Source organism: Nannobrachium achirus, assembly GCF_963921795.1.
Source record: "Nannobrachium achirus genome assembly, chromosome: 3".
Classification (NCBI taxonomy): Eukaryota; Metazoa; Chordata; class Actinopteri; order Myctophiformes; family Myctophidae; genus Nannobrachium; species Nannobrachium achirus.
In genome coordinates, this window is record NC_137812.1 from 76,482,915 (window position 1) to 76,507,914 (window position 25,000).

General features: G+C 45.3%; 1 protein-coding gene across 1 annotated transcript in view; it reads left to right on the top strand.

The window, feature by feature from the left end:
- The window catches only part of wdr17 (WD repeat domain 17), a gene marked incomplete at both ends in the record, with an annotated part of 54,227 nt that overhangs the window by 13,243 nt on the left and 15,984 nt on the right, over window positions 1-25,000 (top strand). Inside the window, 9 exons of the mRNA XM_080721186.1 lie at window positions 3,609-3,796; window positions 5,463-5,631; window positions 6,285-6,376; window positions 8,616-8,698; window positions 10,704-10,790; window positions 14,263-14,427; window positions 15,339-15,454; window positions 17,225-17,311; window positions 21,564-21,713. Coding sequence (XP_080577312.1) covers window positions 3,609-3,796; window positions 5,463-5,631; window positions 6,285-6,376; window positions 8,616-8,698; window positions 10,704-10,790; window positions 14,263-14,427; window positions 15,339-15,454; window positions 17,225-17,311; window positions 21,564-21,713 — 1,137 coding nt within the window. The remainder of the gene's footprint in view (window positions 1-3,608; window positions 3,797-5,462; window positions 5,632-6,284; window positions 6,377-8,615; window positions 8,699-10,703; window positions 10,791-14,262; window positions 14,428-15,338; window positions 15,455-17,224; window positions 17,312-21,563; window positions 21,714-25,000) is intronic.

The window sequence follows — 25,000 nt, forward strand, 5'->3', positions numbered from 1 at the left end:
CTCTCAATTTGTCTGTGCTTGTTTCTCTCTCTGTCCGTCTCGTTTCCTCCAACTGAGCTCCGAAAGCGCCGATGCGGCCGTCCGTCGCTCGTTGAAAGACGTCATCACGTTCCGCCAAATATGGGCATGTATTTCCGCCCTACTTCCCTAGTCCGTGTGTAAACAAAGTAGATCCTGCTCGTTTTGGATGGCATATGGATACATATTCTAGCTCACAAGACACAGCCCTTGTACACAATACAACTGACATGGCTGAAAATGCTCTGTATTTCAATTGAAGTCGCGCTGTTTCTGCCGAGTTGGAACTGTCCCACTGGAATGTAAGGAATGCAGGCTGCATTTACCAGAGAGCCTACGTCACTGGTCACGTGACCCCCAAATCGTCACAACTCCGTTCCCCTTTCCAAAGGAGGGGGGGCACTTGGGCTAATGTTCACTCATCAATATTAACATATATAAAATATATAGTTGATTACTGAAAATGGGAGGTCATCCCCTTTAACACGAATCCAACATGGACTGATGACAGTGCTGTCTATGAATCTATCAATGAAATCGATGAAAATCTGAACACAATTTTATACATTATGCAGTGGGGGTCCCTGCTGCTTTATCTCCCTCTCAGCTAAGGGGTCCTTGGAGACGGGTCTGTCTGCAGACCACAGATTAGGGGGCGGATTGTGGGGGGGATGCTATTGGATAGTATGAGAATGAATCAATCCGCCCCCTGGAATCTCAATCCACCCCCTATGACGTTGCACGGACGGGGCGGAAATGAGCCCAGGGGGTCCCCGGACCCCCAAGAGAACCAGGGACCACCCTCCCCACCCCAAACCCGAGTTAAGACACCCATCTGGGCCACTTTCCACCCAGCACCACCCTCTTCACCTCAGTGATGGAGGGTGTGCTCACTTTGTGCGGGAGGATTTTTCAAAGGACAGGGGCAGGGGAGATTTGCCCAGGCTCTGGTACCTCCAGAGCACCAGGGCCGACTCTCCACACCCTCTAGCCCGACTCGGGGCTCCCTCCTCGGCCACTTTCCACCCAGAGCCGGCCTCTATACCTCCGTGATGGAGGAAGTTCCCACTTTGCTCAGGAGAGTTTTACAAAGGAAGGAAGGGGGGAGAGAGCCTGGGAGCCTGGAGCTCGGAGCTCCAGGGCCCAGGGGCCGGCCCCTCACTGCTCGAGGCCGACCTGGGGGCCTCGGCCTTGGCCGAGGGACCACCCACGGACCCCCTGGAGCCCGGAAAAAAAAAAAAAAAAAAAAAAATCCATAGCGGATACCCAAGCTCGCCAAACGCTTTAGGCTCCTATTCTACCGCCCTTTGGGCCTCGCGCTCGAGCCTGGTACCGTTGGAACCGGCTCGCCGCCCCGCACACGATGGTGCCATCGCGGACCCCCACGGACCCCCAGGGCCGACGCCAGGCCCCGAAAACCGGGCCTGGCGACCTCCAGGGACCACCAGCGGGGGTCCCCGGAGGTCCCTGGCGGGCCTCCGAGCACCGCCGCCCGGGGACCACCACCAGGGACCCCCGCGGACCCCCAGGGCTGGCCCCAGGCCCCAAAAACCGGCCTGGGGACCACTTTTTCTTCTAAGTCCAGCTGGACTTAGAAGAAAAACGGCTTGTCAGTTTTTCTTCTAAGTCCAGCTGGACTTAGAAGAAAAACGGCTTGTCAGTTTTTCTTCTAAGTCCAGCTGGACTTAGAAGAAAAACGGCTTCAGTTTTTCTTAATAATTTCGTTTGGTTTAATAATTATAGTCAATCAATGGGAATAAAGGGCATAAAATGAGTGTCATACACCTTTAAGGGCAGACGGAGAGGATCCACCGGATGCTATTGGATAGTATGAGAAGGAATCAATCCGCCCCCTGGAATCTCAATCCACCCCCTATGAGCCTCACAGCCCGCCTCCCAAAAGACCCCGCCCATCTGTGGTCTGCAGACAGACCCACTTGGGGTCCTTGGCCTGAAAAGGTTGAAGACCCCTGCTGTAACCTACTAATAAGACACCTCAGGGTGACTTGCGACCTCAGGGTGTTACAATCCCAGCCTAGGGGAACTGAGGTGCAACATGAACATGTGTGACCCCTCTCTCTAAACCTCCCAAGGAACCACCAGCAAGCAGGACTTCAGCCATAGAATGGGTTTTTTATTATTTTCTTTCAGGGTGGAGTTCAGTGTTCAGAAAACAAACTAAAACAACTAAACAATTTAACCCTAACTTAACTAACCAAAATGAACAAACCAAAAATACAATACTGAACTATAACTCCTAATCACCAAAACATATGCCAAAAGGAACTCCAAAAGAATAAACCCCCACCCTTACCCAAAACCCGGCTGTTGGTTTAAATCATCTTAACACTTCAGGGTTACACTACAGTGACAATAACTGAGACGCATGTTTGCTGGCAGTGTACTGGGAGTGCAGAGAGGAGCCCACAGAAGCTGGTAGCCAGCAGCTTCTTATAGACTTCCTGGTAGGCTGCAGCCAATCGTCTCCTGGGCGTCACCTAGACTCAATCATCCACTTCACTTATTCAATCACTCACTCATCTCACTGCACAGGAGCACCTCACTCTAGGTGAAAGAGGGTTATGCCTAACAACACACATATATGACCTACATGAAGACCCCAGGGTCGTAACAAGGGTGACATGCGACCTCGCCCTAAAGGGCGAGGTCGCGCCAATTCTGGGAATGACCATATATGGACTTTTTTATCCTTTATTAATAATAATATGTATCCATATACATACAATATGTTTGCCCATACATGGAGATGGGCATTAAAAAAAACCTACGTTAATTAGCAATGCCAAGCAGGGCCTTGGTGAGTTAGGGCCTTGGTTTGATGCCTGTGGATCTCCATATGATATATGGGCCTAATAATTATCTTAATATTGAGAATAGGAATGTCCATATATGGGCATAAAACATATGGCCTTGGTATGATGCCTGTGGATTTCCATATATGGGCATAAGGGGGTACCCTAACATTCTGATTTTCGGCCTCCATTTTCTGTACAATGTCACGTGACATCCCTTTTATGCCCATATTTGAGTCATTCTGTACCACATCACTGTGATCAACTTTTGCTTTGCCATACAATCAACTTCAGAGCAGTGATGAGTCACATTGATGTGGTACAGAATGACTCATATATGGGCATAAAAGTGATGTCACGTGACATCACTTCCTGTACTGAAAAACATGTGACATCATACTGACATCACTTCCTGTACGGACGGACAGAAGGTCAGACAAGCGACAAGTTTTTTTCAGGGTATAATGCCACCTTCGGTCGCAATCATCATGCATGGTGCACCCCATTCCAATGATATCAATGCACTGAATGGAGATTTTTCACATATTCAGACCATTGAATGGTGCAGTAGTGGCCTGCACCCAACCCCTGTCAATTATTCACAGCATGAATTATTTTGACACAAAGTTAACATTTTTCGAGATTGGTCTGTAAATGCACCATTTACTATCCATGTAGAATAATGTGTGTGTGTGTGTGTGTGTGTGTGTGTGTGTGTGTGTGTGTGTGTGTGTGTGTGTGTGTGTGTGTGTGTGTGTGTGTGTTCTCTCTCTCCAGCTGTTGGCTCCATCTCTCCCAGTAAGACCCATCACACCAGCTCCACCAGCGAGGCGGTTCCCCCTCCCACCCTGTCCCAGAACCAGAGCTTCTCCTTGCCTCCAGGACACGCTGTGTGCTGCTTCATGGACGGAGGCGTGGGCCTCTACGACATGGGAGCCAAGAAATGGGACTTCCTCAGAGACCTGGTATACGCTGAGAATATGATCATAATTTTGTAATTATAATGTTTTATTTTTTTCGTGCCCCACGAAAAAAATGAAACATTATAATTACAAAATTCAGGGGGTGTTCTCTCCTCCGCGCCATCAGTGCCCCTAAGTGGGGTTGGCAAAAGGGCCTTTTAGGCAACATCGTTGCTTATTGGATGCTGTTCCAACGAGGTTAGGGTACCTACGTCATCAGTCAGCCAATACACACTGGCGTATTTGTCCCGCCCCGCACTACAGACCAATAAGAAGCCACGGTTGGATTGCATTCGTTTTCTATGTCCCGCCTCCCTTGGAGACGGGAGGCTGGCCAGACTGAGAAGCCAAATGGAACATAGCGCAGCAAGCTGGTATACCCAGACTATAGGCCAGATACGCTCACAAAATAACATGCAGTAATCCTGGTCTCTATACTGCCTCCCCCTGGCCAGCCGGGGTGCCTGATGGAGGGGAAAGGAATTGGTTGGAATAACGTGTTCCTTCCATGCGCTACGTCCAACCGGGGAAACTCCCCCCTGTCAGGTGATAAGAAGCGTCTTGGACTCTTCATGCATAGAAGGAAGCATGAGGTCAGTTTGTTGCTCTCCTCAGGTTGACCGTACAAAATATGTGTATTAATGGTATACCAGAGGAAGGCTATTGGCTGATCAGAGAATGAACATCAATTATAAAATAAATGTATATTTCCACAAAACGCATATCATGGGGATTAAAAGGAGACTTTAAACTAGCGACAAGAACGATAAAGTATTTGTGAAAATGTTTATTAAGGTAAGAAAATCAAATGTAAAAGTTCAGGAAAAATGAATGGTGTTCAATGGAGAACATATTCCTTTTGGTACCAGCCGGGGGGAAACAGCGACACTAGCGGACAATCATAGGAACACTTCTGGGTTTGTTTCATGTTAAATCTGGAGAACTGGAGCCCTGCTCCATCTCTTTTATTCCCAGGGTCTCTGTCTCTCCAGGGTCATGTGGACCATCTCTGACTATAAGATCTTTCATTCCAGGGTCATGTGGACCATCTTTGACTATAAGATCTTTCATTCCAGGGTCATGTGGACCATCTCTGACTATAAGATCTTTCATTCCAGGGTCATGTGGAGACCATCTTTGACTATAAGATCTTTCATTCCAGGTTCATGTGGACCATCTTTGACTATAAGATCTTTCATTCCAAGGTCATGTGGTCCATCTTTAACTGTAAGATCTTTCATTCCAAGGTCATGTGGTCCATCTTTAACTGTAAGATCTTTCATTCCAGGGTCAAGTGGACCATCTTTAACTGTAAGATCTTTCATTCCCAGGGTCATGTGGACCATCTTTAACTGTAAGATCTTTCATTCCCAGAGACCATCTTTAACTGTAAGATATTTCATTCCAGGGTCATGTGGAGACCATCTTTGACTATAAGATCTTTCATTCCCAGGGTCATGTGGAGACCATCTTTGACTATAAGATCTTTCATTCCAGGGTCATGTGGAGACCATCTCTGACTATAAGATCTTTCATTCCAGGGTCATGTGGACCATCTTTGACTGTAAGATCTTTCATTCCAGGGTCATGTGGACCATCTCTGACTATAAGATCTTTCATTACAGGGTCATGTGGAAACCATCTCTGACTATAAGATCTTTCATTCCAGGGTCATGTGGAGACCATCTTTGACTGTAAGTTCAAGCCAGACGACCCCAACCTCCTGGCCACGGCCAGCTTCGACGGGACCATCAAGGTTTGGGACACCAACACGCTCACAGCGGTCTACACCTCGCCCGGGAACGAGGGCGTGGTCTACTCCCTGTCCTGGGCCCCTGGTAGGACCCGCTCGCACGCACGTGCACTCACAGACATCAAAGGGGGCTTGAGCCCCTGCCCTTTTATCCGTCTGTAAAAAAAGTGCCCTCTCCAGACCATGGATGCAGTTTTTACTATGGTGAAAGAAATGCAAATGTCCTCTTTCCATGCCATACCTGAAGGCAGCATTCAAGAGAATTGTCTTGTCCAAACTCTCCTGAACTTGAATGCAGCATCTTATGTTGAAAGAATTGCCTTCTCTGTGTAGAAATCCATGCTGTTACGCCACATCTCCAGTATTGACTTGATTATGCTTAGTTCAGTGTTGTATCAAGCACCGAAAATAGCAGACCTCCAAGCTCCATTTTTAAATAGATCTAATAGCTGATCTACAAGCGCACAATGTGTCGATGTAGATCGACTATTTGAAGTATTTTAAAATAGGGCCCAGTGTGTTTCCAATGATAGTTAAAATAACAAATTCGAAACGACTCGATTAGCTTCAACATATTTAATGCTGTGGATTAATCCTCTCCTCTCTCTCTCTCTCTCTCTCTCTCTCTCTCTCTCTCTCTCCTCCCCTCCCCTCCCCTCCCCTCCCCTCCCCTCTCCTCCCCTCCCCTCCCCTCTCCTCTCCTCTCCTCTCCTCTCCTCTCCTCCATGTTGTGTGAAGGAGATCTGAACTGCATCGCGGGGGCGACGTCTCGTAACGGAGCGTTCATCTGGGACGTGAAGAAAGGAAAGATGATCACTCGCTTCAACGAGGTCAGTTGCTTCTCAACCTCTGATCCGAGGCCCGACAGGGGTCCACATGGACCCTTAAGCCTCTATCAGAGTCCAGGGTGGAGAGCGAATCACTCCACGGCGTTGTAGTTTCCTAGCTATCACCTAGGCTTTGTTATGTGTTTTTAGGTGATAGCTAGAAAACTACACCGTGGTGAAGTGGATAGCTCTTCACCCTGGACTCTGATAGAGGCTTCACAGCTCTGTAACGGACTAACATCGCGTCACCAGTCTTTCCACCTCGGAGCAAAGCCTGGTATTCGTTTACAACAACCAAGCAGAAGAAGCAGCGTCGCTTTGTTTTGGTTCCCCCTGTTTGTTTCCCCAATCTCAATTTAACCCTGCAAGGCCCAGCGTTGCTTTTTGGCAACATTTTTTAAATCATTTAAAAAAGAAATGTTATAATTCGTTTTCCTGTTCTTTTTTCACATTAACATCACCATTAAATCCTATTGTTTACTATTACAATGCCATTGGCCACGATATTTGCATATAAATACCCCCCACAGAGACTGACATTCACACCTCCCAGAGAAGTTGAAATTCCAGCATCTGGACGAACAACATCTGACTTTTTAACTGAAGCTAAGTAAAATGCCTGTAATATTTTTTTTCGTGATCATTAGAATGTCTAGAACATGTACACATGTTATTATTGTGAAAAATATCCCCAAAATGCAAATTAGATCATGATTAATGATTTATGATGTATGGCTATAAAACCTTACAAAAACATTATACATTTTTTAACATTACATTTTCCTGTGATTAGGACTCCTACAACACCATCTGATTCTTTTTATTTTTTTTTGGGCCAGTAGAAATTAATTCGGGTCTTGCAGGGTTAAATGCTAGAGGAGTGTAGTGTTGCAGGGTTAAATGCTAGAGGAGTGTAGTGTTGCAGGGTTAAATGCTAGAGGAGTGTAGTGTTGCAGGGTTAAATGCTAGAGGAGTGTAGTGTTGCAGGGTTAAATGCTAGAGGAGTGTAGTGTTGCCAGTCACTGCGAGTTGGACTAAAAGATGGATTTACCAACGACGCAGCATCAAGGGTTTTATTGGGTCGGTCCTAAAATGATGTCCTCGAGTGCAGGGAATTGTTTTGGGTCAAAACCGTCTCCGGTTTGGTAGCCAAAGTGTAGTCCGTTTTGACCACAAAATGACAAAGGCTGTTTCCGCTCCCGACTGGATCCAAAACCTGAATTTGGAAGCAATCCCAGGCCAGTACCTGACAGAGAAACTGAGCCTTACAGCTCTGTAACTCACAGGGTGTAGAGCCATTTGGTTAACTAGTTTGTGGTTGAAGTCAGCGCAATTCCCGTTCCAAGTAGCATGGGCGTTGACAGGGAGAGACGTTATCAGTAAAATGTCTTTATCTCGGAATCCTTCTCCAGATCGCGTCGATTATCGGGAACGCTTTTTTTCACCGACCTGTATCTCTTTTTCATATTTTTTTATCCCACGATTTTGCAACCCATTTTCACCCAGTGCCAATTGCCTATGTAATCCTGGACTCTGCTCTCCCTCTGCCGCGCCTGGGGAGACAATGGACTGACCTCATGCTTCCTTCAATGCATGAGTAGTCCAAGTTGTTTCTTTTCACCTGACAGGGGGGATTTCCCCGGGATGGACGTAGCGCGTGGAAGGAACAGGTTATTCCAACCAGTTCCTTTCCCCTCCATCAGGCGCCCCGGCTGGCCAGGGGAGGCATTATTGAGACCAGGATTACTGCATGTTTTTGTGAGGGTATCAACCCTAGGAGACACGGGGAGAACATGCAAACTCCACACAGAAAGGCCCTATCGCCAACCCCACCAAGGGTGTGGGCACTGATGACACGGAGGGAGAAACACGCCCCCAGCGCCCACAGCGTCCCCCGGTGGGAATCGAACCCAGGACCTTCTAGCTGTGAGGCGAAGCGCTAACCACTGCGCCACCGTGCCCCCCACCGACCTGTATCTAAGCGACGGACAGTGGCGGTAACAATGTTTCTTTCCCGGGCGAAAGAAGAAAGAAGTGCAATCAATGGAAAAACCCTGGTGCAAGCTGTCTAAATAATGAATCATATTACACTAAACATGTTAATCAGCCCTCTCTCTCTCTCTCTCTCTCTCTCTCTCTCTCTCCCTCTCCCTCTCCCTCTCTCTCTCTCTCTCTCTCTCTCTCTCTCTCTCTCCCTCTCCCTCTCCCTCTCCCTCTCTCTCTCTCTCTCTCTCTCTCTCAGCATGGTAAGAGTGGTATCTTCTGCATAGCGTGGAGCCATAAGGACTCAAAGAGGATCGCTACCTGCAGTGGAGATGGATTCTGGTCAGTGCTTGCTTAGTGTGCTGTTCAGCTCTGGTAGACTTGGTAAAAATAAAAACAACAAACTGTTGAGCCGGAAGGCAAATCTCTCTGTCTGCCGAGCAATCTTCCTTCCTACTCTCTTGGAGTCCAACCAGTGTGGGTCATGAATGAAAGTATAAGGTCGGGGGTGCAAGCGGCCGACATGGGTTTCCTCAGACGGGTGGCTGGTATCTCCCTTAGAGATAGGGTGAGAAGTTCAGTCACCCGAGAGAGACTTGGAGTAGAACTGCTGCTCCTTCACTTGGAAAGGAGTCAGCTTAGGTGGTTGGGGCATCTAGAACGGATGCCCCCCAAGCGTCTTCCTAGGAAGGTCCTCGATGCACTGGAGGGTTTTAGATTTGTATCCAGGGAAGGCTAAGGGTATAATCATATCATGTATATTATTTCATGTTGTTCTTTTGAACATAACTAACTGGAACATGCATGAATGTAGGGATGTGCCGAAAGCAAAATTCTTGGCCGAAACCGAATACCAAATATTGGAAACATTTGGCCGAAAACCGAATACCGAATAGCCGAATAATAAATGTATATAATTTATTTTGTATTACTAATTTTTGCACCATTGCTGTACCTTTGTTGTAAAGCTACCTGATTATGGCAAAAGACATGATTATGGCAAAACCTAACTTAAATAATAATCACCATATATGGTGATAATAATCACCATATATATATATATTGAATATCCTATACATTATTCGGTAGTATTCGGTAGTATTCGGTATTCAGTATTCGGTAATATTCGGTATTTGGTATTCGGTACTATTCGGTAATAATTATTCGGCTGTGTTATTCTACATGAATGTTTTGTTTTGTCTTTATTGATGTCATATTGTTCGTACTGATTGATCAGTATCATATTGTCTTATAGATTACAGTCAGTGGTGAAAGTGAGCCAGAACGGCCGGAACCCCCGTTCCGTTAAAACATTTGGGGCCGGAACGGAGTTCCGTTAAGACGAGGAGAAGCCAGCTGTCAAAATCCCATGTTAAACCTGCCACAAACACACGTCCAGGAAGAAAACAATAGCCTATACCAAAGTACAGTAGGCTACACAAGTGTTACTAGTTATATTTTCTGATAAAGGGCTTCTAAATTACTCCCGTGGGTTTGTGTAGGTCAGTGTGATCCAGTCTGTTTGCGTTTTAGTGTTTGTTTGACACGTAGCGCACGGAGCTAATAGAGGTGGGACGGTCGTGAACGAATCAAGTCTTTTGAACGGCTCTTTGAAATGAACGATATGATTCGGTTCACAGTAGGGAGCCGTTCCTTTCTAATGAACAGTGGCCGTCTTTTGAACGGCTCTTTGAAAGGAACGGATCCCAGAGATCCGGCTCACTTCAAAGAGCCATACATCCCATCTCTAGGAGGACGTTGTGTCTGTCTGTGCCTGCATGGATGCGGCCTTAAGCTAGATGCAGAATAGACCAACATGATTCTATTCTGCATGTGTAGTGGAGTAAAAGTATTGGAAATACTCCAGTAAAGTAGGCTATACTTAAAACCTGTACTTAAATACACTACTTTAGTAAATGTACTTAGTTACTTTAGATAACTGGTTATAATAATATTAATAATAATATGGGTAATAATATAATAAATATAATAATAATATAAGCTTACCCTTCTGTATGGAACAATGAACAATATGAAGAGGCTTATTATAGATATTTCATTTAGGATTTCAATCATGTTTCATGTTACAGTAAGTGTGTTGCCTAATTCAGGAGTAGGACCTGTAGTGTTTTACTGTTCCAAAATGCATTTTTCTATGAATTTCAGGGGTTTTGGGGGGTTAGAGCCCCCCAATTTTTTTCGGCCGCGCAGCTTCGCCGCGCGGCCAATTTATGACAGTTCTGGCAAGAATTTCAAACCACTTTCACCCCTGATTACAGTATCATATTATCTGAGTGATTACAGTATATTTCTTATTATTTACAGTATCATATTGTGTTATTTACAGTATCATCAGGAACATCGATGGTAAAGTCCTTCATAAATACAAACATCCTGCTGCTGTGTTCGGCTGCGACTGGAGTCAGAACAACAAGTATGTCTGTCTGTCTGTCTGTCTGTCTGTCTGTCTGTCTGTCTGCCTGCCTGTCTCGTTTTGCCTCAACATATGATGTGTGTGAATGTGTGTGTGTATGTCCTTATAGGAATATGATAAGAACCTGTGTGTGTGTGTGTGTGTGTGTGTGTGTGTGTGTGTGTGTGTGTGTGTGTGTGTATATGTCCATATAGGGATATGATAACAACATGTGTGTGTATATGTCCATATAGGGATATGATTGCTACAGGCTGTGAGGATAAGAACGTGCGGGTCTACTACCTGTGTGTGTTTGTGTGTGTGTGTGTGTGTGTGTGTGTGTGTGTGTGTGTGTGTGTGTGTGTGTGTGTGTGTGTGTGTGTATGTCCTCATAGTGTCATGAACAAGGTTATTCATAACAAAAGAGGGAGTCCACACACACAAGTCAACCTTTTAAATTAGTATTTATTAGGCTATATTAAATAAATAGAAACAACCTAGAATAAATAGAAACCAACTAACTGGTATGAGGTGTGAAAATATCAGTAATCAGTGATGTCTGTGATGTATGCATGTTTGGAGTGTGCTGTGTGCGTGTTGTATAGACGGTGCAAAAGACAAACTGCTGCTGTGGAGTGGAGAGATCAATCTAAACGTTAGGCTGGCAGGAGAGCCTCTTTATACTCTCCAACCACACCCGCCCTCAGGTGTGCTCAATTGGCCTGACGGCCTGCTCCACTCTGCACCACTGAGGCTGGCTAGCCTGCAGAGAGGGGCAGGGCCGTCACACCCCCTCCCATAAGAATGGGGTTCCAACCCATTATCTGAAAGTACATAAAACAATTAGCAAACAAATAATACCAAACAATTTACCAACCACTTTTCTAACAAAGTCAAATAGCCACGTTGACCACTTTACTATAAGACCAAGGGCCAAAAGTCCCCAAAATGTTCAATTTCCAAATACAAAATTGTCCCTGTATACTATACCTACAATACGACTAGCCCCACTTTGCCACACCATCCTGCCTCCAGCCCCAGCAACCTTGGTACCAGGAGCGCTTTAAGAGAGCCGAAGACAGGACAGTCTATAATGGAGAAGAAAAAGAGAATCAGTTAGCCTTTACGCCATAATAGGGCTGCAAAACATCAAATTTAAAATCTACAAATATCAGAATTTGATCTGTGTAAAAGCAGTGGAGTAACCAAGAACTCACATACCCAAAAGTGTTGCCAAGCAAATAGTGCCAAAACATTGTTCAATAAAATAGTTAAGAGTGAATATTCATGAAAGAATCCACCACACTCACCATACCACCTGCCTGTAAAAAGACAGCACCAGCCCCCATATTTGAAACCTCTTCCACCCGAAGAAGACTCCTCCTCTTCAAAAGGACTGCTCCAAACTGAGAGTGGCCAGTACCTGAGTTGGTGCAAATGCTTTCCATGACATAACCATCTGATAACATCCCAACCACAGAATAATGTTCGGCTGGCGTAACCGCTTCTTAGCACATTACTCAAATCACACACTGTGCCATGACTAGACACTGGTCCTTAATTGGTACACAGTTCTCCACTGACAGAACTCTTAAACTTGGACAATTTCATCTGTGCAGCTTATACTAGTCAAATAAACCTCAAATGATACCAGAATTGTTAACCCAACTACCATGTGTCAACTTTCCAGGCAGCCAGTGTATGCTTTCAAATAATCCCAAAGCACAGGCCAACTCCCATGCCAAACAAGGGACCATACAAGCCAAGCACTACAGATTGTCTCAAGTGCAGAGACAAATTGAAGGCAAACCCGAATTGATGATTTAAGAATTTACAAGCCATGATGTACACCTATGCAGAATTACAACGGTCCTCAGGAACCCAAATGAAATTTTGAATGAACAACCTAACCAAACTATGGAACCAAATGAACTATCCCCCCATCTAAGCCATTATTTTTGACTTCCAGTCAGGCAGGGATACACAAGTCCTCCTTGCCCTCACAGGACAAGACCAAAGGAGGCACCAAACCAAACAGTGTTCCTATTAACCCAAGGTAACACAACAGAAAAGTGACAACCCACAACGCATACAAACAGAAAAGTAACGTCTGGGCCACTTGTCACCCGTTCCCAAGCCGGAATTCTGCACCTTGGCTCACTGGGCCATGGCTTTAACAGATCAAAATACATACACCGACCAAACTATATTTACTAAGTAACTCACTTAAAGATTTAAGAAAATTCACTACTGAACTAAATTTTGCACAATACAAAACTAGCCAACCGCAAGTGTTGGGGCTGTAAAATACAAGGAGCAGCTTTTTTACCTTAACAAAATTGGAACAAATCCCACCCTGTATATCTCATTGTTACCTACCTACCTTACCCTACGGTCGACACCCGGGCATGGGGAATGGTCCCCTACATCACGTATTGTGAAACCCAAGATCTGTCGCTAACAAAATCTCCACTAAGGGAAAATAACAAACATAGCAAAATAACCGGCACCCTACAGGCACCGGCCACTTTGGGATTTGCTCCACAAAAAACCTACTACTCCCCTGTATTAACAATCCCAACACCTACCTGAAGGTCTGCACAAACTGCTCTGAGGCACAATGCTCCCAATTCCTGTTTAAAAAAAAAAAAAAACTTGTGTGAAGACTCCCCAAACAAATCAATCAAATTCCAAACAAATGACAACTAAATTTCAATTAACCAAAACCAACTAAACAAAGCTTTTTGACGAGCCCCCATTTTGTCATGAACAAGGTTATTCATAACAAAAGAGGGAGTCCACACACACAAGTCAACCTTTTAAATTAGTATTTATTAGGCTATATTAAATAAATAGAAACAACCTAGAATAAATAGAAACCAACTAACTGGTATGAGGTGTGAAAATATCAGTAATCAGTGATGTCTGTGATGTATGCATGTTTGGAGTGTGCTGTGTGCGTGTTGTATAGACGGTGCAAAAGACAAACTGCTGCTGTGGAGTGGAGAGATCAATCTAAACGTTAGGCTGGCAGGAGAGCCTCTTTATACTCTCCAACCACACCCGCCCTCAGGTGTGCTCAATTGGCCTGACGGCCTGCTCCACTCTGCACCACTGAGGCTGGCTAGCCTGCAGAGAGGGGCAGGGCCGTCACAATAGGGATATGATCGCTACAGGCTGTGAGGATAAGAACGTGAGGGTCTACTACCTGTGTGTGTATATGTCCTTATAGGGATATGATAACAACCTGTGTGTGTGTGTGTATGTCCATATAGGGATATGATCGCTACAGGCTGTGAGGATAAGAACGTGAGGGTCTACTACCTGTGTGTGTATGTCCATATAGGGATATGATAACAACCTGTGTGTATATGTCCATATAGGGATATGATCGCTACGGGCTGTGAGGATAAGAACGTGCGGGTCTACTACCTGTGTGTGTATGTCCATATAGGGATATGATAACAACATGTGTGTGTGTATGTCCATATAGGGATATGATCGCTACGGGCTGTGAGGATAAGAACGTGCGGGTCTACTACCTGGCCACCAGCTCAGAGCAGCCTCTCAAGGTGTTCTCAGGTCACCTGGCCAAGGTGTTCCACGTGCGCTGGTCTCCTCTCAGAGAGGGCATCCTGTGCTCCGGCTCCGATGACGGGTGAGGAGGAGTGGTGTCAACAATAATCCATTCAGCCTTGCATCGGCCCTTTGGAATAAATATTGTATTCTGACTGTTTTTATTGACTGATGATAAATGTGCCATGTTGTGCAATAATGTAGAAAAATGTGATGCATCACAATGCATCGTATAATCATCAAATCGATTCGAATGATTACCTGGTGAATCGTAATTGAATCAAAGTGGTCAGACTGTGTGCTTTTATGACCTCTAGTGGCCACACTGTGTGCTTTTATGACCTCTAGTGGCCACACTGTGTGCTTTTATGACCTCTAGTGGTCAGACTGTGTGCTTTTATGACCTCTAGTGGTCAGACTGTGTGCTTTTATGACCTCTAGTGGTCACACTGTGTGCTTTTATGACCTCTAGTGGTCACACTGTGCTTTTATGACTTCTTGAGCGGTGTTACTGAAAGGATAGCACCGCTCACTTCACACTAGGTGTGATTTGTATCAAACATGTTCATGTCAAGGACCTCTAAGTTAACATGGATTTGGCGGCAAATCTGAAAACCATCTGAAAATGAAATTTTCAGATGGACATTTCAGATGGTGACATTTTCAGATGGTGGCGCCATCCGAAAATGTTTGGTTAATTTTTTATACTTGATTTACATTTATTTGAGATGTGAAACATTTCCTTTTCCTTCCTTCTGTGGCTGTATCTCTCCTCTCCTCTCCTCTCCTCTCCTCTCCTCTCCTCTCCTCTCCTCTCCTCTCCTCTCCTCTCCTCTCCTCACCTATCCTCTCCTCTCCTCTCCTCTCCTCTCGTCTCGTCTCCTTTCCTTTCCTTTCCTCTCCTCTCCTCTCCTCTCCTCTCCTCTCCTCTCCTCTCCTCTCCTCTCCTCTCCTTTCCTCTCCTCTCCTCTCCTCTCCTCTCCTCTCCTCCAGTACGGTGCGTATCTGGGACTACACCCAGGATGCGTGTATCAACGTATTGAGTGGCCACACAGCGCCGGTCAGAGGACTGCAGTGGAACACCGAGATTCCATATCTCCTCACCTCAGGTATAAGAACATACCTCCTCACCTCACCTCACCTCAGGTATAAGAACATACCTCCTCACCTCAGGTATAAGAACACACCTCCTCACCTCAGGTATAAGAACACACCTCCTCACCTCAGGTATAAGAACACACCTCCTCACCTCAGGTATAAGAACACACCTCCTCACCTCACCTCAGGTATAAGAACACACCTCCTCACCTCAGGTATAAGAACACACCTCCTCACCTCACCTCAGGTATAAGAACACACCTCCTCACCTCAGGTACAAGAACACACCTCCTCACCTCAGGTATAAGAACACACCTCCTCACCTCACCTCACCTCACCTCAGGTATAAGAACATATCTCCTCACCTCACCTCAGGTATAAGAACACACCTCCTCACCTCAGGTATAAGAACACACCTCCTCACCTCACCTCACCTCACCTCAGGTATAAGAACACACCTCCTCACCTCACCTCACCTCACCTCACCTCAGGTATAAGAACACACCTCCTCACCTCACCTCACCTCACCTCACCTCACCTCACCTCACCTCACCTCACCTCACCTCACCTCACCTCAGGTATAAGAACATACCTCCTCACCTCACCTCAGAACAGGATCAGGTAAGACTGAGGGCAGATTCACACTGCGGTCTCGGGTGCGGTCATTCGAGACTACTTGGCAGATGTTTTGATGGTGTGAAGGCTGTTCCGTACTGTTTACTGAAACACCATACCCAAGAACGGTGCGCTGCAATGTGAAGCTACCGTTCCATAAACAAGGAAGTGGTGACGGTTCAGCTAGGATGAAAATAACATAATAATAAATAGGATTGGTCCGTGACGTCACTAATAAGATAGCAAGGATGCACCAGTAGTGGGGTGCCTGGACACTCAGTCATTTCAAATTTGTGTTAAAGTTTATTTTTCACTTCCAATTTGTAGATTATGGTCTATAGAGCAATTTTGGTTCGAGTGTCAAGACACCAGATTGAAGAAAAATATATTTTTTACCCCATTAACAAAAATAACCAAAATCGGAATTAAGATTTTTTTTTACATGTCTTAATTTTTCCACAATTGCTTGTGCAATATATTTTTCAGTTGCTATATCAAGTCAATACTGTGTGAGGAATCAACTGGAGTCAAATATTTGTTTTGAATATTCTGATATTTCACACAAATTAGACAATAACATGGTTATTACACTCAACATCAACAATTAGACCAGGCAACTGTTTTCAATGTGAATGCTGGTCAATGGGACCAGGAAACTGTTTTCGGGAACAGTTCAAATCAACCAGACCTCAGTGTGAATCCACCCATAAAGTACTCGACCAAGGCCTTGAGTTAAAGTATCCTCCTCTTTAAATATTACTTAACTACATGGTGAGCGTTGTGAAAGATGTCAAAGTTGTACTTGAGTTTAAAAAGTAGCTGTTCCTGCTTTTAAAAACACTTCAAGGATTCAAAAGCACAAATTATAAAGTACCAAAAATGTCAACAGGGTCCTGGGATTACACCATCAGAGTGATGTTGTGTAGGTGGCACTGTGTGTTACAGGGTCCTGGGATTACACCATCAGAGTGATGTTGTGTTGGTAGTACTGTGTGTTACAGGGTCCTGGGATTACACCATCAGAGTGATGTTGTGTTGGTGGCACTGTGTGTTACAGGGTCCTGGGATTACACCATCAGAGTGATGTTGTGTTGGTAGTACTGTACAGGGTCCTGGGATTACACCATCAGAGTGTGATGTTGTGTTGGTGGTACTGTGTGTTACAGGGTCCTGGGATTACACCATCAGAGTGTGGGACACCAGAGATGGAAGCTGTCTGGACACGGTGTTTGACCACGGAGCCGACGTTTACGGTGAGAATGCAACGTTTACGGTGAGAATGAAACGTTTACGGTGAGAATGCAACGTTTACGGTGAGAATGCAACGTTTACGGTGAGAATGCAACCTCGACAATGGTTTACAGTTCACAATTTAGGCATTAGTGACATACATCAACATCAATACATCAAATGCACAGACATGGTAATCTAAGAAAAAGACAAAGCACCTGTTCAGTAAAAACTTTGTATAAAACTTAACATATTCTATCTAGCTTTCATGTATGGTCATTGAGGGTAGGCAAGTGCTACGGTAAGTGCTATGGGCTATGAGCTATGGTGGAGTCTGAAGAGGTGAGTCTTCAGACCACGGTGGTAAAATGGTAAATGGTGCATTTATATAGCGCTTTCATCCAAAGCGCTTTACAGAGATTGTGCATTACATTCACCCATTCACGCACACATTCATACACCGGTGGCGGAGGAAACCATGCAAGGCACCAACCTGCTCACCGGGAGCAATGTGGGGTTCACCTTGTGTCACCTTGTTGTCACCAGGTTTGACGTGTCACCTTGTTGTTGTCACCAGGTCTGACATGTCACCTTGTTGTCACCAGGTTTGACGTGTCACCTTGTTGTCACCAGGTCTGACGTCACGTGACGTGTCACCTTGTTGTTGTCACCAGGTTTGACGTGTCACCTTGTTGTCACCAGGTTTGACGTGTCACCTTGTTGTCACCAGGTTTGACGTGTCACCTTGTTGTTGTCACCAGGTCTGACATGTCACCTTGTTGTCACCAGGTTTGACGTGTCACCTTGTTGTCACCAGGTCTGACGTGTCACCTTGTTGTTGTCACCAGGTTTGACGTGTCACCTTGTTGTCACCAGGTTTGACGTGTCACCTTGTTGTCACCAGGTTTGACGTGTCACCTTCATGTTGTCACCAGGTTTGACGTGTCACCTTCATGTTGTCACCAGGTTTGACGTGTCACCTTCATGTTGTCACCAGGTCTGACGTGTCACCTTGTTGTTGTCACCAGGTTTGACGTGTCACCTTCATGTTGTCACCAGGTCTGACGTGTCACCTTGTTGTTGTCACCAGGTCTGACGTGTCACCTTGTTGTTGTCACCAGGTTTGACGTGTCACCTTGTTGTCACCAGGTTTGACGTGTCACCTTGTTGTTGTCACCAGGTTTGACGTGTCACCTTCATGTTGTCACCAGGTCTGACGTGTCACCTTGTTGTTGTCACCAGGTTTGACGTGTCACCTTGTTGTCACCAGGTTTGACGTGTCACCTTGTTGTCACCAGGTTTGACGTGTCACCTTCATGTTGTCACCAGGTTTGACGTGTCACCTTCATGTTGTCACCAGGTTTGACGTGTCACCTTCATGTTGTCACCAGGTTTGACGTGTCACCTTGTTGTCACCAGGTTTGACGTGTCACCTTGTTGTTGTCACCAGGTTTGACGTGTCACCTTGTTGTTGTCACCAGGTTTGACGTGTCACCTTGTTGTCACCAGGTTTGACGTGTCACCTTCATGTTGTCACCAGGTTTGACGTGTCACCTTGTTGTTGTCACCAGGTTTGACGTGTCACCTTGTTGTCACCAGGTTTGACGTGTCACCTTCATGTTGTCACCAGGTCTGACGTGTCACCTTGTTGTCACCAGGTTTGACGTGTCACCTTGTTGTCACCAGGTCTGACGTGTCACCTTGTTGTCACCAGGTTTGACGTGTCACCTTGTTGTCACCAGGTTTGACGTGTCACCTTGTTGTTGTCAGTTGTCACCAGGTCTGACGTGTCACCTTGTTGTCACCAGGTTTGACGTGTCACCTTGTTGTCACCAGGTTTGACGTGTCACCTTCATGTTGTCACCAGGATTGACGTGTCACCTTCATGTTGTCACCAGGTTTGACGTGTCACCTTGTTGTTGTCACCAGGTTTGACGTGTCACCTTGTTGTTGTCACCAGGTTTGACGTGTCACCTTGTTGTCACCAGGTCTGACATGTCACCTTGTTGTCACCAGGTCTGACGTGTCACCTTGTTGTCACCAGGTTTGACGTGTCACCTTGTTGTCACCAGGTTTGACGTGTCACCTTGTTGTCACCAGGTCTGACGTGTCACCTTGTTGTCACCAGGTCTGACGTGTCACCTTGTTGTCACCAGGTTTGACGTGTCACCTTGTTGTCACCAGGTCTGACGTGTCACCTTCATGTTGTCACCAGGTCTGACGTGTCACCTTCATGTTGTCACCAGGTCTGACATGTCACCTTGTTGTCACCAGGTCTGACATGTCACCTTGTTGTCACCAGGTCTGACATGTCACCTTGTTGTTGTCACCAGGTCTGACATGTCACCTTGTTGTTGTCACCAGGTCTGACATGTCACCTTGTTGTCACCAGGTCTGACATGTCACCTTGTTGTCACCAGGTCTGACATGTCACCTTATTGTTGTCACCAGGTCTGACATGTCACCTTGTTGTCACCAGGTCTGACGTGTCACCTTGTTGTCACCAGGTCTGACGTGTCACCTTGTTGTCACCAGGTTTGACGTGTCACCTTCATGTTGTCACCAGGTCTGACATGTCACCTTGTTGTTGTCACCAGGTCTGACATGTCACCTTGTTGTTGTCACCAGGTTTGACGTGTCACCTTGTTGTCACCAGGTTTGACGTGTCACCTTGTTGTCACCAGGTCTGACGTGTCACCTTGTTGTCACCAGGTTTGACGTGTCACCTTGTTGTCACCAGGTTTGACATGTCACCTTGTTGTTGTCACCAGGTCTGACGTGTCACCTTGTTGTCACCAGGTCTGACGTGTCACCTTGTTGTCACCAGGTCTGACGTGTCACCTTGTTGTCACCAGGTCTGACGTGTCACCTTGTTGTCACCAGGTCTGACGTGTCACCTTGTTGTCACCAGGTCTGACGTGTCACCTTCATGTTGTCACCAGGTCTGACGTGTCACCTTGTTGTCACCAGGTCTGACGTGTCACCTTGTTGTCACCAGGTTTGACGTGTCACCTTGTTGTCACCAGGTCTGACGTGTCACCTTGTTGTCACCAGGTTTGACGTGTCACCTTGTTGTCACCAGGTCTGACGTGTCACCTTGTTGTCACCAGGTTTGACGTGTCACCTTGTTGTCACCAGGTCTGACGTGTCACCTTGTTGTCACCAGGTTTGACGTGTCACCTTGTTGTCACCAGGTCTGACGTGTCACCTTGTTGTCACCAGGTTTGACGTGTCACCTTGTTGTCACCAGGTCTGACGTGTCACCTTGTTGTCACCAGGTCTGACGTGTCACCTTCATGTTGTCACCAGGTCTGACGTGTCACCTTGTTGTCACCAGGTCTGACGTGTCACCTTGTTGTTGTCACCAGGTCTGACGTGTCACCTTGTTGTCACCAGGTCTGACGTGTCACCTTGTTGTCACCAGGTTTGACGTGTCACCTTGTTGTCACCAGGTCTGACGTGTCACCTTGTTGTCACCAGGTTTGACGTGTCACCTTGTTGTCACCAGGTCTGACGTGTCACCTTGTTGTTGTCACCAGGTCTGACGTGTCACCTTCATGTTGTCACCAGGTTTGACGTGTCACCTTGTCCTTGTCACCAGGTCTGACGTGTCACCTTGTCCTTGTCACCAGGTCTGACGTGTCACCTTGTTGTTGTCACCAGGTCTGACGTGTCACCTTGTTGTTGTCACCAGGTCTGACATGTCACCTTGTTGTTGTCACCAGGTCTGACGTGTCACCTTGTTGTCACCAGGTCTGACATGTCACCTTGTTGTCACCAGGTCTGACGTGTCACCTTGTTGTCACCAGGTTTGACGTGTCACCTTGTTGTCACCAGGTCTGACGTGTCACCTTCATGTTGTCACCAGGTCTGACATGTCACCTTGTTGTCACCAGGTCTGACGTGTCACCTTGTTGTCACCAGGTCTGACATGTCACCTTGTTGTCACCAGGTTTGACGTGTCACCTTGTTGTCACCAGGTCTGACGTGTCACCATGTTGTCACCATGTCTGACGTGTCACCTTGTTGTCACCAGGTCTGACGTGTCACCTTGTTGTCACCAGGTCTGACGTGTCACCTTCATGTTGTCACCAGGTCTGACGTGTCACCTTCATGTTGTCACCAGGTCTGACGTGTCACCTTCATGTTGTCACCAGGTCTGACGTGTCACCTTCATGTTGTCACCAGGTCTGACGTGTCACCTTGTTGTCACCAGGTCTGACGTGTCACCTTGTTGTCACCAGGTTTGACGTGTCACCTTGTCCTTGTCACCAGGTCTGACGTGCCACCCCAGCAGACCTTTCACCATGGCCAGCTGCAGCAGGGACAGCACGGTGCGTCTGTGGTCCCTGAGTCCTCTGGTCTGTCCTCTACTGCTGCACATCCTCACTGACCAGCCCTGGGACCGGATCATAGGAAACACTGGTAATTAAGTGTGCCTGCCATGCAATGGCAAAACACTTATTGTAATCCGCCATACTTAAGTCAGTAAGTAAGTAAGTCATGTTCTTGCAAATTTCTGCTCGTAATAACTGCCGCACAATTTACGCCACCCCCGCAATATATACATCAAAATGTGCGGCTCGGCCGGGAATGGTGTGCTATTACTTTTCTTTCCGATCCGCGATACGATTGCGATGTAATTCGCAAAAAACGACGCCCAAAAACCCCATTGACTTAGAATGGGGGACTCCGAAAAAAAAACAGAAACTTTGGCGCCACATAACTCTGCCATACTTTTGCCTAGCAACGTGATTTAAACTTTAAAATGCACACACAACTTTGGTCTTTTTCCGGCCAATAGGGATGAGCTGTAATTGATTAAGCCCCGCCCCCTCTGTAACAGGAAGTGTCCTTCGCCAAACAGGAAGTGCCTCTATAACTCATGAACCGTTTGTCGTACAGACTCGCGGCTGGTGTCATAATTTTTTTTTTTCTCAAAAACTTTTTTTTTCTCAAAAATTTTTTTTTCTCAATTTTTTTTTTCTCAAAACATTTTTTTCTCAAAATTTTTTTTCTCAAAAAAATTTTCTTCTCAAAAAAATTTTTTTCTCAAAATTTTTTTTTTCTCAAAAATTTTTTTTTCTCAAATTTTTTTTCTCAAATTTTTTTTTCTCAAAAATTTTTTTTTTCTCAAAAATATTTTTTTTCTCAAAATTTTTTTTTCTCAAAATTTTTTTTTCTCAAAAATTTTATTTTTCTCAAATTTTTTTTTCTCAAAAATTTTTTTTTTCTCAAAAAATTTTTTTTTCTCAAAAAAATTTTTTTTCTCAAAATTTTTTTTTTCTCAATTTTTTTTTCTCAAATTTTTTTTTTCTCAATTTTTTTTTTCTCAAAACATTTTTTTTCTCAAAAAATTTTTTTTTCTCAAAAATGTTTTTTTTCTCAAAAAACTTTTTTTCTCAAAAAACTTTTTTTTTTCTCAATTTTTTTTTTTCTCACAAAACAATTTTTTCTAAAAAAAACTGTCGTTAAAGTGCGACCCGTGATAACGGCCGAAAATGCGCCAAAACTAAGACTAATTAGTCGAAATGGCTGTGGGTGGTGTCATATGAAGAACCATAATGTTAAAGCTTATGCAAAAAATGCTAATGTTAAAAAATTTAACGCTAATGCTAACACCAACCGCTACACAAGGTTGCACAGACTTAGCGAGCTGCAGGCACACTTAAAATTTCTTGGAAATTTTCTTTTCTAGTTATTATTGCGACCATCAGGGAGCAGTTTACTATGAAAACCTCCACCGGCCGTCCGTCCGTCCGTCCGTCCGTCCGTCCGTCCGTCCGTCCGTCACACGTCACACGTCACACCTTTGCCATGCTCATATCTCCGCATCAGTATGACATCACACCACATGTGTACACAAACCTTTGTGTACGTTGCTGTGGCAACAGTCTGTTGTTGCTGGTTTGTTAGTGTACGTTAGCAACCACCTTAGCAACCATGGTTTTACCCTAGCAACCAACTGTTTACCCTAGCAACCAACTGTTTACCATAGCAACCATGTTTTTTTACCCTAGCAACCAACTGTTTACCATAGCAACCAGATACGCAGAGCAGGGATCTCCATATATGGGCATAAACAGGTGACATCACACTGATGTCAGATACTCAGAGCAGGGATTTCTCCATAATATATGGGCATAAAAGGGATTCTGTTAGGGATCTCCATATATGGGCATAAAAGGGATTCTGTTAGGGATCTCCATATATGGGCATACAAGGGATTCTGTTAGGGATCTCCATATATGGGCATAAAAGGGATTCTGTTAGGGATCTCCATATATGGGCATAAAAGGGATTCTGTTAGGGATCTCCATATATGGGCATAAAAGGGATTCTGTTAGGGATCTCCATATATGGGCATAAAAGGGATTCTGTTAGCTGTTAGTGATCTCCATATATGGGCATAAAAGGGATTCTGTTAGGGATCTCCATATATGGGCATGAAAGGGATTCTGTTAGGGATCTCCATATATGGGCATAAAAGGGATTGTATCCCAGATGATGCCCTGTTAGGAGATCCACACTAACAGAATCCATATATGGTCCTACCGACAGCTGCTATAAGCCAACCCTGGCGATAAGGTCTGAGTCGAAGAAATGCTTCTTTCCTGGCAAGAATTGCCCCTTTATACTGTAGGGCTCGTTTGTGTATTGTATGACATCACGCCACATCATCGGCTGAGGACTGTGTGATGTCATCATATCTCCATATATGGAGACATAAGTTGCTCATGCCCAAATATGGGCTGGTGAGGTCAGACTTAGTGTGATGCGTAGGTTATCTCCATATATGGAGATTCAACTTCAATGAGTAACCATGGCAAACTGTCAACTGCCCGTATGTCTTGATAATTGGTAAAACAATTTTTTTTGGCCTATTTGTGGAGATAAGCGACCAACGGTCGCTTATCTCCCGATTAGGGAGTCTTACTGGTAAGTATTATTATAATATATAAACACTCTGATCTAATATAATCTGATCTGATATAAACACACTGACCAGCCCTGGGACAAGATTATAGGAAACACTGGTAATGATGTTATAATATCATATTTATCTACAGATATAGAGAGGTGGTTCAGTGGTATTCTATAAAGTAACATTGTTGCGACCCTTACTATCAAAACCTCCACTGGCTGTCAGTCAGTCAGTCCGTCCGTCCGTCCGTCAGTCAGTCTGTCAGTCACACATCACACGTCACACTTTTTCCCTTCTCATATCTCCGCAACCGTTGCCCCGATCCATGCCAACTTTTGCACACACACTCCTTGCCTGCAAAACCACAACGTCCACCCATCATTTCTCACATGACCCTCTTCTAGCGCCACCATGAGGCCGATTCTTGCAAAACACATTTTTGGACACTGCTCCTACAAATTTTGGCCTAAAATCACACAAACCGGTACAGAGTATGTCTACACTCATGTCATCATCATGGATTTTTTTTGGACACTGCTCCTAGACATTTTGCTCTAAAATCATGCTTCGACCTGACGGTCGCTTATCTCCCGATTAGGGAGTCTTACTGGTGTTTGTTCCATGGACAGAGTGGTTCAGTGGTGTTCTATACAGTAATGTTATGTTTATTTACAGACAGAGCCTTGGTCCCTGCTCTGTGGTAAAGTGTTATGTTTATCTACAGACAGAGCCTTGGTCCTGCTCTGTGGTAAAGTGTTATGTTTATCTACAGACAGCCTTGGTCCCA